The 12,045-nt window shown below is 55.3% G+C and overlaps 1 protein-coding gene across 1 annotated transcript in view; it reads left to right on the top strand.

The window, feature by feature from the left end:
* LOC133356809 (voltage-dependent L-type calcium channel subunit alpha-1D-like) overlaps positions 1–12,045 on the top strand; it is a 62,905-nt gene that overhangs the window by 12,710 nt on the left and 38,150 nt on the right. The window contains exons 3-13 of the mRNA XM_061574505.1: positions 1,267–1,372; positions 4,597–4,736; positions 5,125–5,267; positions 6,266–6,418; positions 6,731–6,933; positions 7,041–7,144; positions 8,617–8,768; positions 9,118–9,202; positions 9,412–9,438; positions 9,844–10,004; positions 11,185–11,410. Coding sequence (XP_061430489.1) covers positions 1,267–1,372; positions 4,597–4,736; positions 5,125–5,267; positions 6,266–6,418; positions 6,731–6,933; positions 7,041–7,144; positions 8,617–8,768; positions 9,118–9,202; positions 9,412–9,438; positions 9,844–10,004; positions 11,185–11,410 — 1,500 coding nt within the window. The remainder of the gene's footprint in view (positions 1–1,266; positions 1,373–4,596; positions 4,737–5,124; positions 5,268–6,265; positions 6,419–6,730; positions 6,934–7,040; positions 7,145–8,616; positions 8,769–9,117; positions 9,203–9,411; positions 9,439–9,843; positions 10,005–11,184; positions 11,411–12,045) is intronic.

The following is a 12,045-nucleotide window of genomic DNA, read 5'->3' as shown; positions in this document are numbered from 1 at the left end:
TGTGCATGTCTCTTTCCCCGTAGGTCGCGTGGATTTTTCTCCCAGTTCCTCTGATTTTTCCCTTCACATTTAGAATCGACGCACGTTACTTTAGAGTATTTGGCTGCTATAAATGTCCACGTGGATGATAAGCCACTTCGTTTGGCTATCACATGCGGCCGGGTCGCTTCTGAAAAAAAGAGCTGTATAGCTCAAATTTCGAGTTAAAGCTTTCGTGACTGCAGGGATTCATCTTCTTGGTTTTTTCGGTAAAGTCACGTAGAATGGAAATAATAAAATATTAAAAATAAAACATAATAAAATAATTCTCACGACGTTTCGGCCACAACGCAAGCAGCCGTCCTCAGGTGAAGAACATGTCTGTCTGTATAGCTCAGTTGGGCCTCACCAGCTCAGTGGGGCCTCATCTGTTAAAATAAAATAAAAATAGTTAATGTCAGTCAATCCACCTCTCGCGTTGGTGGCCGCGACTTTCTCTCTCCTCCCGCATGGCACCACGAGGTCACTCGTGGCAATCTGTTGGCCTCCAATTAATTGCTCACTCGGCACCCTCCCAACCAAACGCATTTAGCTTGCCCCTTGGTTCTTTCGCAAATCTCTCCTCCAAAAGGGGCCCTCCAGCCCCTTTGATCTGCGCCGTATTTCCTCCTTGCCCGACTCGGGCAAGCGTCCGCGAGCAGCGATCGGTGACGTTAAAGGCCACCTCGACGAAGTTCGACTGCCAACAAATGTTTGCGGACAGCCGAGTCGCGATGATGTGACGGGAGGTGAGGGCGAGGCGCGGGTGACCCTCAGTGTCGGTCGACTAGTGCGGAGGTGGGGGAGGGGGTGGGTCGACTGCTGGACCCTCTCTTCTTCTTCTTGTTCGTCCATCAAAGTTGATGATGACCATGGCACGTTTGTCATTTTGTTGGGTTTTGATGAGTGCGCAGATGGCTGAAGAGGCCACTCTGAGCCCGGAGTTCTCTGTGGCACACTGGACAGGTCAGGGAGGATGTAGAGCTCTGAGGTGCAGCCACAGGTCCTTCCTTGGTAGATTTGCGCTGCTGCCTCTTCAAGATAGCACAGGAGCTTCTCCTACTGTCACAGAGGACTGCACCGTCCTGTACAATTTTCTTCTCCAGGCAGGTCGGCCCTGTGCTAGGGATTCCCAGCTTTTCAGGTCGAATCCAAAGCTCTTCAAGGAAGCTTTCAGGGTGTCCACTGTCTGTACCTTCGCACCACGCTGCCCCCCCCCCTCCCTCCCACCTCTCTCCCGTCTCGCAGGCCGTTCGACGTTCTCATCCTGCTCACCATCTTCAGCAACTGCGTGGCGCTCGCCGTGTACGTGCCCTTCCCCGACGACGACACGAGCTCGGCAAACCTGAGCCTGGTGAGCAGCCGTGCGCCAAGGGGACACACCGGGCGGCACACGGCGGAGGGCCTCGGCTCGCGCAGCGGGCCCAGCGAGGACGCTCGGTGGTGGTGGTGGCTGTGGTCCGAGGAGCGGTGGCTCCGTTGATGGTGGTTGGGGGGGGGTTCTCTTTCAGACGGGGGCTGTTCAAGATCGGAATGCGGTGCCCCCCCCCCACCCACCCAACCTCTCCTTTCTCCCAGAGGTCGCAAACGGGTTTTGATTCCTTACCCGTACCCGTACCCGGCCACACCAGGGTCGCAAACGGGTACCCGTACCCGGCCGTACCCGTACCCTACCCGTACCCAGCCGGGTACGGGTAGGGTACGGGTATTGGGTACCTGATTGCGACCTCTGGGATGAAGCCATGTTGCAGGCGCGGGTGGGTTGATTCTAGGAACTTGAATTGTGAGAAGAGACAAGATGTTGGGAAATGAGTGACAAACAGTTACTCACCAGTGACCCACGGCCTACCCGTACTCATACCCGGCCGCACCAGGGTTGCAAACGGGTACCCGTACCCGGCCTAGCCGGGTATCGGGTAGCCGGGTATCGGGTAGGGTACGGGTATCGGGTACCCGGTTGCGACCTCTGCTTTCTCCCGACTCACTTTTACTGAAATAGCTTCGCACGTTTTGTAACCCGTATACAATTGTATGCAGGGCTATAAGGGGCCGTTCATAAATGACGTCACGAACGTAGGGGGGAGGGGGTCAGGCATTTGTGACGATGTGTGACGAGAGGGGGTTTGAGAAATGTGGCGTCATATCAAAATGCGCAACTTTAAAGAAATATAGAATTGTTATAACAACACTAATTGTTATAACAACACTCCTACAACATCAGAGTGCAGCCTCCCATTAAGTACGCACTACAATGACAATAGTTTAAAGCGATTTGAAGCATGTTTTATTTAAAAAATGGAAATATGGTTTTGGGGGGGAGGGGCGGAGCTTTGTGACGTCATATTTGAGGGGGGGTCTGACTTTTGTGACGCCGTGTGATGAGGGGGGGGGGGTAAAAAATCGCCCAAAATCGAGTGACGTCATTTATGGACGGCCCCTAACTACGTATGCTATTTCAGTTGCACCGTGCGTTGGGGTTAGAGGACGACAGCCTCACAGTGGCAGTTATTAATAATCAAGATTTGAAGGTACAAATGCACACAATTGAGTTATCATCTCAGTCAATCCGCCCATTGCGCCTGGAGTCTCGTCCCGTGACCTTCCTGGACCAGCCGAGCCTTCGACACTGCACGTGGCCTTCAAAGTGCACCTGGCCTGGCACCAGCCCGATGGTGACGTCGCCGCCACTTAGTTGGCGAAAGTTGTTGTTCATCTTGCGACCGGGTCTGCGCACATCGGGTAAAAACGATGTCAAGTTCACAGTGGCCGTGATATGTTTGGCCTCGCTTCGTGGTTTTGTGTCTCGCGGTTGACCCTCGGATTGGAGTGAGTGAGAGAGACAGTCCAGGTATTTCGATTTAAAGCTTTCGTGACTGCAGGGATTCATTTTCTTGGTTCTTTCGGTAAAGTCACGTTAGAATGGAAACAATAAAATAATAAAATAAAACATAATAAAATAATTCTCACGACGTTTCGGCCACAACGCAAGCAGCCGTCCTCAGGTGAAGACCAGGTCTGTCGGGGAGACGGCTGCTTGCGTTGTGGCCGAAACGTCGTGAGAATTATTTTATTATGTTTTATTTTTATTATTTCAATGTTTCCATTCTACGTGACCCAGGTATTGCCGCGTTGGGGGTAAAAGTGATCTCGCTGTGGATGCGGGCGATGGGTGGGGCGGTGGCATTTTGTCGCCTGCAGTTGTGCGCGCGGTGAGGCATTTGGAGAGGACGTTGAGGAACGAGGTGCAACCGTGGGAGAGAGATCATGGGACCTTTCTTGACACTATAAAAATATAATAATTGGTTTTACCCTTTCTGACAATAAAACAGTTGTGTTAAGATGTTAAAATACCGAATATAAACCTTTTGTAAGGAATCCATTCTGCATTGATGACACGTACTTGTGGTGAACATGCAAAGAAATATCATGCTCCGGTAGTAAATGATGATGATGCATTGTATTTGAAACTGATTGGTCGACACCAGAGACAGCTTTCTTTAGAGCCGAGTCTCAAACAGTGTTAGACCATCTTCTTGGTTCTTTCGGTAAAGTCACGTAGAAGGGAAATAATAAAATAAGATTTCCCTTCTACGTGACTTTACCGAAAGAACCACGTAGAAGGGAAATAATAAAATAATATTTCCCTTCTACGTGACTTTACCGAAAGAACCAAGAAGATGAATCCCTGCAGTCACGAAAGCTTTAAATCGAAGTGTTAGACCAGAGGATGCAAAAGACGAACAGCACAAAGACAATGCCACTATCAGGGCATTCATAGCTAGGGGTGAGCAGCTATAAAATGTGGCCTTTCTTGCCAGTATCACAATATAAGAATTGGTGGCAAGAGAGAGTTTCAGTGGCTGAGTTGAACCGTGGTGGAGTGCACGGATCGCGGTCTCGCCGGCAGCTGGGACAAGGCAATGGTTGGCGGGGCAAATGTCGTGCAGATGGAACGGAGACGATGCCATCTGCCGTCGACTTATAATCTCGCTCCGTCGATTACACTGGTCAACACACTTTTTCTGGCATAAGGTATTCCAACGGTTGTAATGTAATTTTGGGGTGCTGATTCCAAATCTGGCATCAGTTTTTGTTTATCCCATCAGGTTTTTGAGATATCAAATCTGGCATCAGTTTTTGTTTATCCCATCAGGTTTTTGAGATATCAAATCTGGCATCAGTTTTTGTCTATCACATCAGGTTTTTGAGATATCAAATATTGCATTTTCAATAAAAACTGCGGAAGAAAAATATTAAATAAACGTGGATATCTATATAAAATGATATTATAAACACACTATCCTAAAAATACAGCACCATATTTTAACACTAAAGCAGTCACTGACTGGCAACAACTTGCAATCATAAGTGACGGAGTTAATTTCGGGTAAAATCAATGAAAAGGGGGTATGCCGATAGCATAAAAATGAGATGTGATAGAGCAAATCTGAGAACAGATTTGGAATCAGCACCCTGCAATTAGTCTAAAACAGCTGCAAAAGTCCAGGCCAGAATTATTTTTCTTTTGTGTTGACCAGTGTTATCCGTCTCTTCATATTCCGTCCTGTGCGGGCGCAGGAGAAGTTGGAGTTTGTCTTCCTGATCATCTTCACGGTAGAGGCCGTGTTGAAGGTGGTGGCCGATGGCCTGGTGTTTCACCCGAAAGCGTATCTGCGAAACTGCTGGAACCTCCTGGACTTTGTCATTGTGCTTGTCGGGTGAGCTTGCGTCGGTCCGGCGATCGTCAAACACATCATGGTTGTTGAAACGAGAGCGTAGTGGTGCCACTTACATCACCCCATGCAGAGTCTTCGAGATTGGAATGGTAACTACGGTGCAGTAAATAGAGCAACTTTTTCAGTTATGTTTGTTTATGCCAATTTCATAAATGAAACAAATTTAAAACATTATAGAACATATACGCAACACCTAAAAACATAACGCATGCCCCCTCCCTCCCCCCCCCGCGTGCCCCTTCCCCCCCACCCCGCGTGCCCTTTCCCCCCCCGCGTGTCCCTTCCCCCCCACCCCGCGTGTCTCCTTCCCCCCCCGCGTGTCCCTTCCCCCCCACCCCGCGTGCCCTCCACGTGTGCCCCCCACCCCCAGGCTGTTCAGCGCCGTGCTGGAGCAGGTGTCGCGTGCCGGGGTGGTGCCGGGCTCGCACGCCGGGAAGAGCGGCGGCTTCGATGTGAAGGCGCTGCGAGCGTTCCGCGTGCTGCGCCCCCTGCGTCTCGTGTCCGGCGTGCCCAGTGAGCCGATCCCGGGTCACGTGAGCCGATCCCGGGTCACGTGAGCCGATCTCAGATCCAGTGAGCCGATCCCGGGTCACGTGAGCCGATCCCGGGTCACGTGAGCCGATCCCGGGTCACGTGAGCCGATCCCGGGTCACGTGAGCCGATCTTGGGCCACGTGAGCCGATCACGGGTCACGTGAGCCGATCCCGGGTCACGTGAGCCGATCTCAGATCCAGTGAGCCGATCCCGGGTCACGTGAGCCGATCCCGGGTCACGTGAGCCGATCCCGGGTCACGTGAGCCGATCCCGGGTCACGTGAGCCGATCCCGGGTCACGTGAGCCGATCCCGGGTCACGTGAGCCGATCTTGGGCCACGTGAGCCGATCACGGGTCACGTGAGCCGACCCCGGGCTGCAGCGTTGTGTGCAGATTCCAGGAGACGCTCTGAGTCTGGGTTTTATCTTATAAATCCGAATCCCTGATCTAATCCAAACCCTAGCCTTCTCCGAAACCCTAACCTTCAATCCTTAACACCAGCACCAAACTTTAATTCAAACACGAATGCAAAACTTAACTCCAACCATAATCGTAACATTATCGCCCATCATCACAGTATCTTCAGCGATATTCCCAAATAGCAGCCTTGATCAGTGCCGTATTATCCCAGTAGCACAAGTAGCTACACGTGTAGTAGCTACACGTGTAGTAGCTACGGGCCCCACTCTTTCAATGGGCCCGCGCTAAATGCTTTCAAGCTATCAATTCCGGTTCAGTGATTTTGCACTTGCTCTATTACTATAGTACTATACTGCCTTCAACTTTTACGAACGACTGGGTGTTTAAGGTTAGCGATTTGTCGCATTATCCGGCTGTATAGCAAATGAAAAATACAATTACTTTACTATGCAAGTTATACATTTGTGTGTTTCATATTTACGTGGTTTTTTATTTCGGGCCTCTTTATAACAGATGCTACAGGCCCTGCACTGAGCTTAATCCTCTACTGCCTGCAGGCCTCCAGGTGGTGCTCAACTCCATCATCAAGGCCATGGTGCCGCTGCTGCACATCGGCCTCCTCGTGCTCTTCTTCATCATCATCTACGCCATCATCGGCTTGGAGCTCTTCATGGGCAAGATGCACAAGACGTGCTACTACACGGGCACAGGTGCCCGCCAGCTCCGACACACACTGACGCGCCGTGCTGCTGTCATCGTCGTCCTCATCATCATCCGCACCATCCGATGAGCACGGTCGGCTGCGTACGGGCGCGAAAGAAGTTCAGCAAACGTAGGACGGGGTGGGGGGGAAGGGGCACGCGGGGGGGGGGGAGGGGGCATGCGGGGTGGGGGGGAAGGGGCACGCGGGGTGAGGGGGAAAGGGCACGCAGCTTTGCGCGGAGCGTTCGCGACCACCTCGCCTTCTCCTGCCGCCCCAACCCCGCTCGCGTCTCGCCCCCCGGTCCGCCCGCGGCCGGCAGGGCTGCTGGCCGACGACGAGGAGGTCGTGGCGCCCTGCGCGTTCGCCGGCAGCGGACGGCAGTGCGCGAGGAACGGCACCGAGTGCCGGTCGGACTGGGCGGGCCCCAACGACGGGGTCACCAACTTCGACAGCTTCGGCTTCGCCATGCTCACCGTGTTCCAGTGCATCACGCTCGAGGGCTGGACCGACGTGCTCTACTGGGTGAGCCCCCACCCCTCGCCCCCCATGGTCCCCCCCCTGCCCCTGTGCATGTGCCAGGCAGGTGAATGTGCGTGTGCCAGGCAGGTGACTGTGCGTGTGCCCTGCAGGTGAACGACGCGGTGGGGAACGATTGGCCGTGGATTTACTTCGTGAACCTCATCATCGTGGGGTCGTTCTTCGTGCTGAACCTGGTGCTGGGGGTACTGAGCGGGTGAGTGACTCCACCCATCCCACACATCACCCCCCCCCCCGCCCCCACCCCGAACTCCCCCCCACGTAGTCGATCTCATCGCTGCCTGTGGCAGACAACGCTCAGCCGGGTCTCTTAAAAGCTGCTCAAGGGATTTTGAAACCGAGCTTTAATTGAAATAAAAAACGCTGTAAATATTTTTCTGCACTCTTGGCAATAACTCCCTACGTGTGTGGCCTTAAAAATAAAATAATATATAAAACAGACGACGTTTCGGGCGATGGCCCTTCTTCATATCCCATAAAGCATTCCCCCTCCTTGACCTCCTTTGGTTCCTCTCTCAAAGCCTCTTCTCCACTGCCCATTCCCTGCCTCGTCCCTTCACCTCCCCCTCCACTCCTCACCATCCCTCCCGCAGAGCCCTGGGGTGGGGGGGTGGGGGGCGGGTGGGGGGGGGGGTGTGGCGCGGGTGGAGGGGGGGTGGAGGGGGGCGGGTGGAGGGGGTGGGGCGCGGGTGGAGGGTGGAGGGGGGCGGGTGGAGGGTAGAGGGGGGGTGAAAGGGGGGCGGGTGGAGGTGGAGTGGGAGGAGGGGGAGCGGGTGGAGGGGGAGCGGGTGAAGGGGGGGGCGGGTGGAGGAGGTGGGGCGCGGGTGGAGGGGAGGTGGAGGGTGGGCGATTGGAGGGGGGATGGAGGTGGGGGGTGGAGGAGGGGCGTGGAGGGTGGAGGGGAGGTGGAGTGGGGGTGGAGGGAGGGCGGTTGGAGGGGGGATGGAGGTGGGGGGCGGGTGGAGGGGGTGAGCTTGTGGAGGGGCGGGGACCGCGGGTGGAGGAGGAGCGGGGCAGTTGGATAGGGGGGTGGATGGGGGGGTGAAGGTGGGGGGTAGAGGGGGCAGGTAACCGCGTTAAACCGGGCTGGTAGCGAGCGATCGGGTTGAGTTTGTGACTTTTTCATTTTTATGCGAACGGAGCCTGGAGGATGGACGTCGACTTTGCCGCAGCTTGCACCACCACGCACGCAATCTGGCAAAGAGGAAGGACGCATTGGCCGAGGCGTGGCGGCCACCAATTGGCGGCGCCATTGGCCACGGTGACCTCTTGACATTGACCCGAGCAACGCGATGGTGGCAGCACGGATTTGACCTTTGACTCTCGTTGGTGGGGGTGCTGATGGCAGTGATGCGGTGGTGCAGCGGTTAGCGCCCGGCGACCCGAGTTCAATTCCCGCTCAATGCCAACGCCGGTGACGACTATCTGAACCGGTCCCTGGGCCTCCCTTAAGTCGACTCAGCCTCAAATAAGTACCCGGTGCGGTGTGTAAAATCATCGCCACGAGGGATACAAAGGCGGCCGGGCGTGGTACTGGCCACCCACCCCCTCGCGTGCCGTTCCGGACTTCATAGTTGCTACTCGCTAACAGCACTTGCCCCCAACACAGTTAATGCTACACGGGGGACCTTTGTCTTTGATGGTGATGCGACCTTTCCGCACGCTCAGTGAGTTCTCCAAGGAGCGCGAGAAGGCGAAGGCGCGCGGCGACTTCCAGAAACTCCGAGAGAAGCAGAAACTGGATGGCGACCTGCGCGGTTACCTGGACTGGATCCGGCAAGCGGAGGACATCGAGATGGAGCGCGACGGCACCTCAAGCGGTAAGTGGCACAACGGGGGGCGGGGGGCCGGAGAGGGGGCAGGGGGTGGAGAGGGGGCGGGGGGTGGCGGAGAGGGGGTGGAGAGGGGGAGGGGAGACGAGGTTTGAGACCCGGGTGTTGTTCGTGAATTTCTTCGCGGTACCGTTTACGGGAGAACTTGAAGTGCGGGCAGCAGAGGGGAGCGCAGAAAAATCCAACTGCTACCCATAACACACACTCATCAACCAGGCCCTAACCACACCAGGGTGTCGCGTCTCCACGTCTTTGTGTGTGTGCACCGAGTGTGCGCATGTGTGTGTGCACCGTTAACCGCGAGCTTCTTGCTCGCCCCCCCCCTCGCCGCGTGTAGGAAGCAAGTGTTCGAGCGAAGCCTCGGTCCATTCGGACACCGCCGGGAGCTCTGGAGAGAGGGCGCCCCTGTGGGTCCGTCTCGGGTACGATGGGGGGGGGGCACCTGGCACACCACATCCACCGTGCCTCGCGCAACGGTTGGTGGCTGCTTTCCGAGCTACCGGCGAGCCGGAATAACATCGAGTGTTTCTCTCGGTGGGAGAGCTCACACGTATGGCATGGACGATTGAGTTATCTAAATTTCATGTCCAGTGTTTAGTAACCCGCTCTGATGGATTTCTTTGCTTTGCAGGGACATCATTTTGAAGTCGCAAATCAGGTGAGGTGTGAAAACCATTTCATTTTATTTGAAAGCTTAAAATAAAAAAATCTAATCGCGAATTTACCCACAAACACCAGTGAAGCGTCACCGCGGTCCGCGTCGGTACTAGCCCGCGGAGCGATATGATTCAACAATCGATTTTTACTTCATAACGGCAGTGAAAGGTAGCGGACCTCTAAGTGGCTGCAGCGACCGCGTGAACCTATTACGCGCGGCATTTACGAATCAAGAAGTTACATATCGATCCGTACACGCACGGTCCGACGCCGCGTATCGCGAGCTCAAAAATCAAAATTAATCTACGAACGCAATGCGCCGGTCGACCCCATAGCGATGGGCGACCGATGACCCCGCACGCGACCCCTGACCCTCTCGGGCGCGACCTCTGACCCCCTTCCGCAGCCGCTGGTGGCGCCGGTGGAACCGGCTGGGCCGCCGCCGGTGCCGTGCGGTGGTGAGGTCGCCGTCCTTCTTCTGGCTCGTCATCGTCCTCGTGTTCATCAACACGCTCTCCATCGCCTCCGAGCATCACCAGCAGGCCGCGTGGCTCTCCCACATGCAGGGTGAGCGGCGCAGGGGTCAGCCGCGTTTGTGTAACGGCACGGCCGGAGGTCGGGCAGAGGTCGCAAACGGGTTTTAATTCCTTACCCGTACCCGGCCGCACCAGGGTCGCAAACGGGTACCCGTAACCATACCCGGCCGTACCCGTACCCTACCCGTACCCGGCCAGGTACGAGTAGGGTACGGGTATCGGGTACCTGATTGCGACCTCTGGGATGAAGCCATGTTGCAGGCGCGGGTGGGTTGATTCTAGGAACTTAAATTGTGAGAAGAGACAAGACGTTGGGAAATGAGTGACAAACAGTTACTCACCAGTGACTCACGGTCTACCCGTACCCGTACCCGGCCGCACCAGCGTCGCAAACGGTTACCCGTACCCGTGCCCGGCCGGGTATGGAGAAAACCCACCACCCATGCGAGGGGGCAACGCTCTATCCCAGGGGCCGGCAACCAACATCACAAGACGATTCATAATAAAGATTATTGGGTTAGATCGCGAAAGTATACATGTGTCGTGACCCTCCACCACCCGACACAGCCAGTAAGGTTTGTCGCGTAACCAAAACGTGCCAATTAGTTACTGCCCACCGTGTGTGTTGGAGAGTAAATCCACAGCATCTACAAGTTGAGTCCTGTCACGTTTCGCCGGTAATTACATCAACCGGCATCATCGGCAGTTTTTTCGAATTCGGTAACCGCCCCCACCCCCCCCCCCGGAATATTCCAAGAGCCGCAATGCAGCATGGACGACGTCACAAAGCGTCCCTTAAAGAGCCGCAGGTTGATGACCGCCTGCTCGAGGCCACCGCACACAAGGCACAGACGCTACCACTCCACACTTTGCCCTGCTGCATTATGATGGCGAGCCGAGCGCATTGCAACCTCCTCGACGCCCACGGGAATGGGAGTTCTCGCGACACTTTGTCGTCGTACGCGCGGTGATCCAACAACCCTCGCCGCTGCTACCGCTGCCTCCACAGCGCTGAATCACTGCAGGCAGCCACGTGCAACAGCAGCAGCTACGCTGTTTTTAGAATCCATCCATCCTCATGGCGATGAGGCCTTTCCGCCCGTATGTCTGTACGTACATCAGTCCATCTGAACGTCCGTCCGTTTGTACCTACGTCCGTCCATACATACGTCCGTCTGTACGTCCGTCCGTGTGTCTCCGCACGCGCGCAGACCTGGCGAACAAGGTGTTGCTCACGCTCTTCTCGCTGGAGATGCTCGTGAAGATGTACGGCCTGGGCCTGCACGTCTACTTCACGTCGCTCTTCAACCGCTTCGACTGCTTCGTGGTGTGCGGCGGCATCGCGGAGGCCGTGCTCGTCGGCCAGGGTTTTGTCGCGCCGCTCGGCGTCTCCGTGCTGCGCTGCGTGCGTCTGCTGCGCATCTTCAAGGTCACCAGGTGCCCAGTGGGAGTACGGCAGTGTGATGGATGGGGGTGAGGGTGGGTGGAGTTGCAAGGTGCAGTGCGATTGTTACCGACCCATTGCTTTGACCGACCCGCTGATGTCACGTCCTTGCCCGCCCGGCTCCGTGTGTGTGCCTTGGTGCGTTTGTTCATGTGGAGCGCGGCTCGCGACACCGTTTACGGGAGAGCTTGAAGTGTGGGCAGTAGAGGGGAGTGCAAGAAAATCCAACTGCTACCCATAACCCTAACCCACACTCACCAACCAGACGATAACCACACCAGCCAACCAGGCCCTGACCACACCAGCCAACCAGGCCCTAACTATACCAGCCAACCAGACACGAACCACATCAGTCAAACAGACATTAACCATTCCAGCCAACCAGACACTAACCACATCAACCAGACACTAACCATACCAGCCAACCAGACACTAACCACATCAACCAGACACTAATCATAACCAGCCAACCAGACACTAACCACATCAACCAGACACTAACCACACCAGCCAACCAGACACTAACCACACCAGCCAACCAGACACTAACTATATCAGCCAACCAGACACTAATCATAACCAGCCAACCAGACACTAACCACATCAGCCAAACAGACACTAATCATAA

This window comes from Lethenteron reissneri, chromosome 55 (assembly GCF_015708825.2).
Source record: "Lethenteron reissneri isolate LAM-NWPU_2019-01 chromosome 55, ASM1570882v1, whole genome shotgun sequence".
NCBI lineage: Eukaryota > Metazoa > Chordata > Hyperoartia > Petromyzontiformes > Petromyzontidae > Lethenteron > Lethenteron reissneri.
This window is presented reverse-complemented; position numbering and strand designations above follow the sequence as displayed.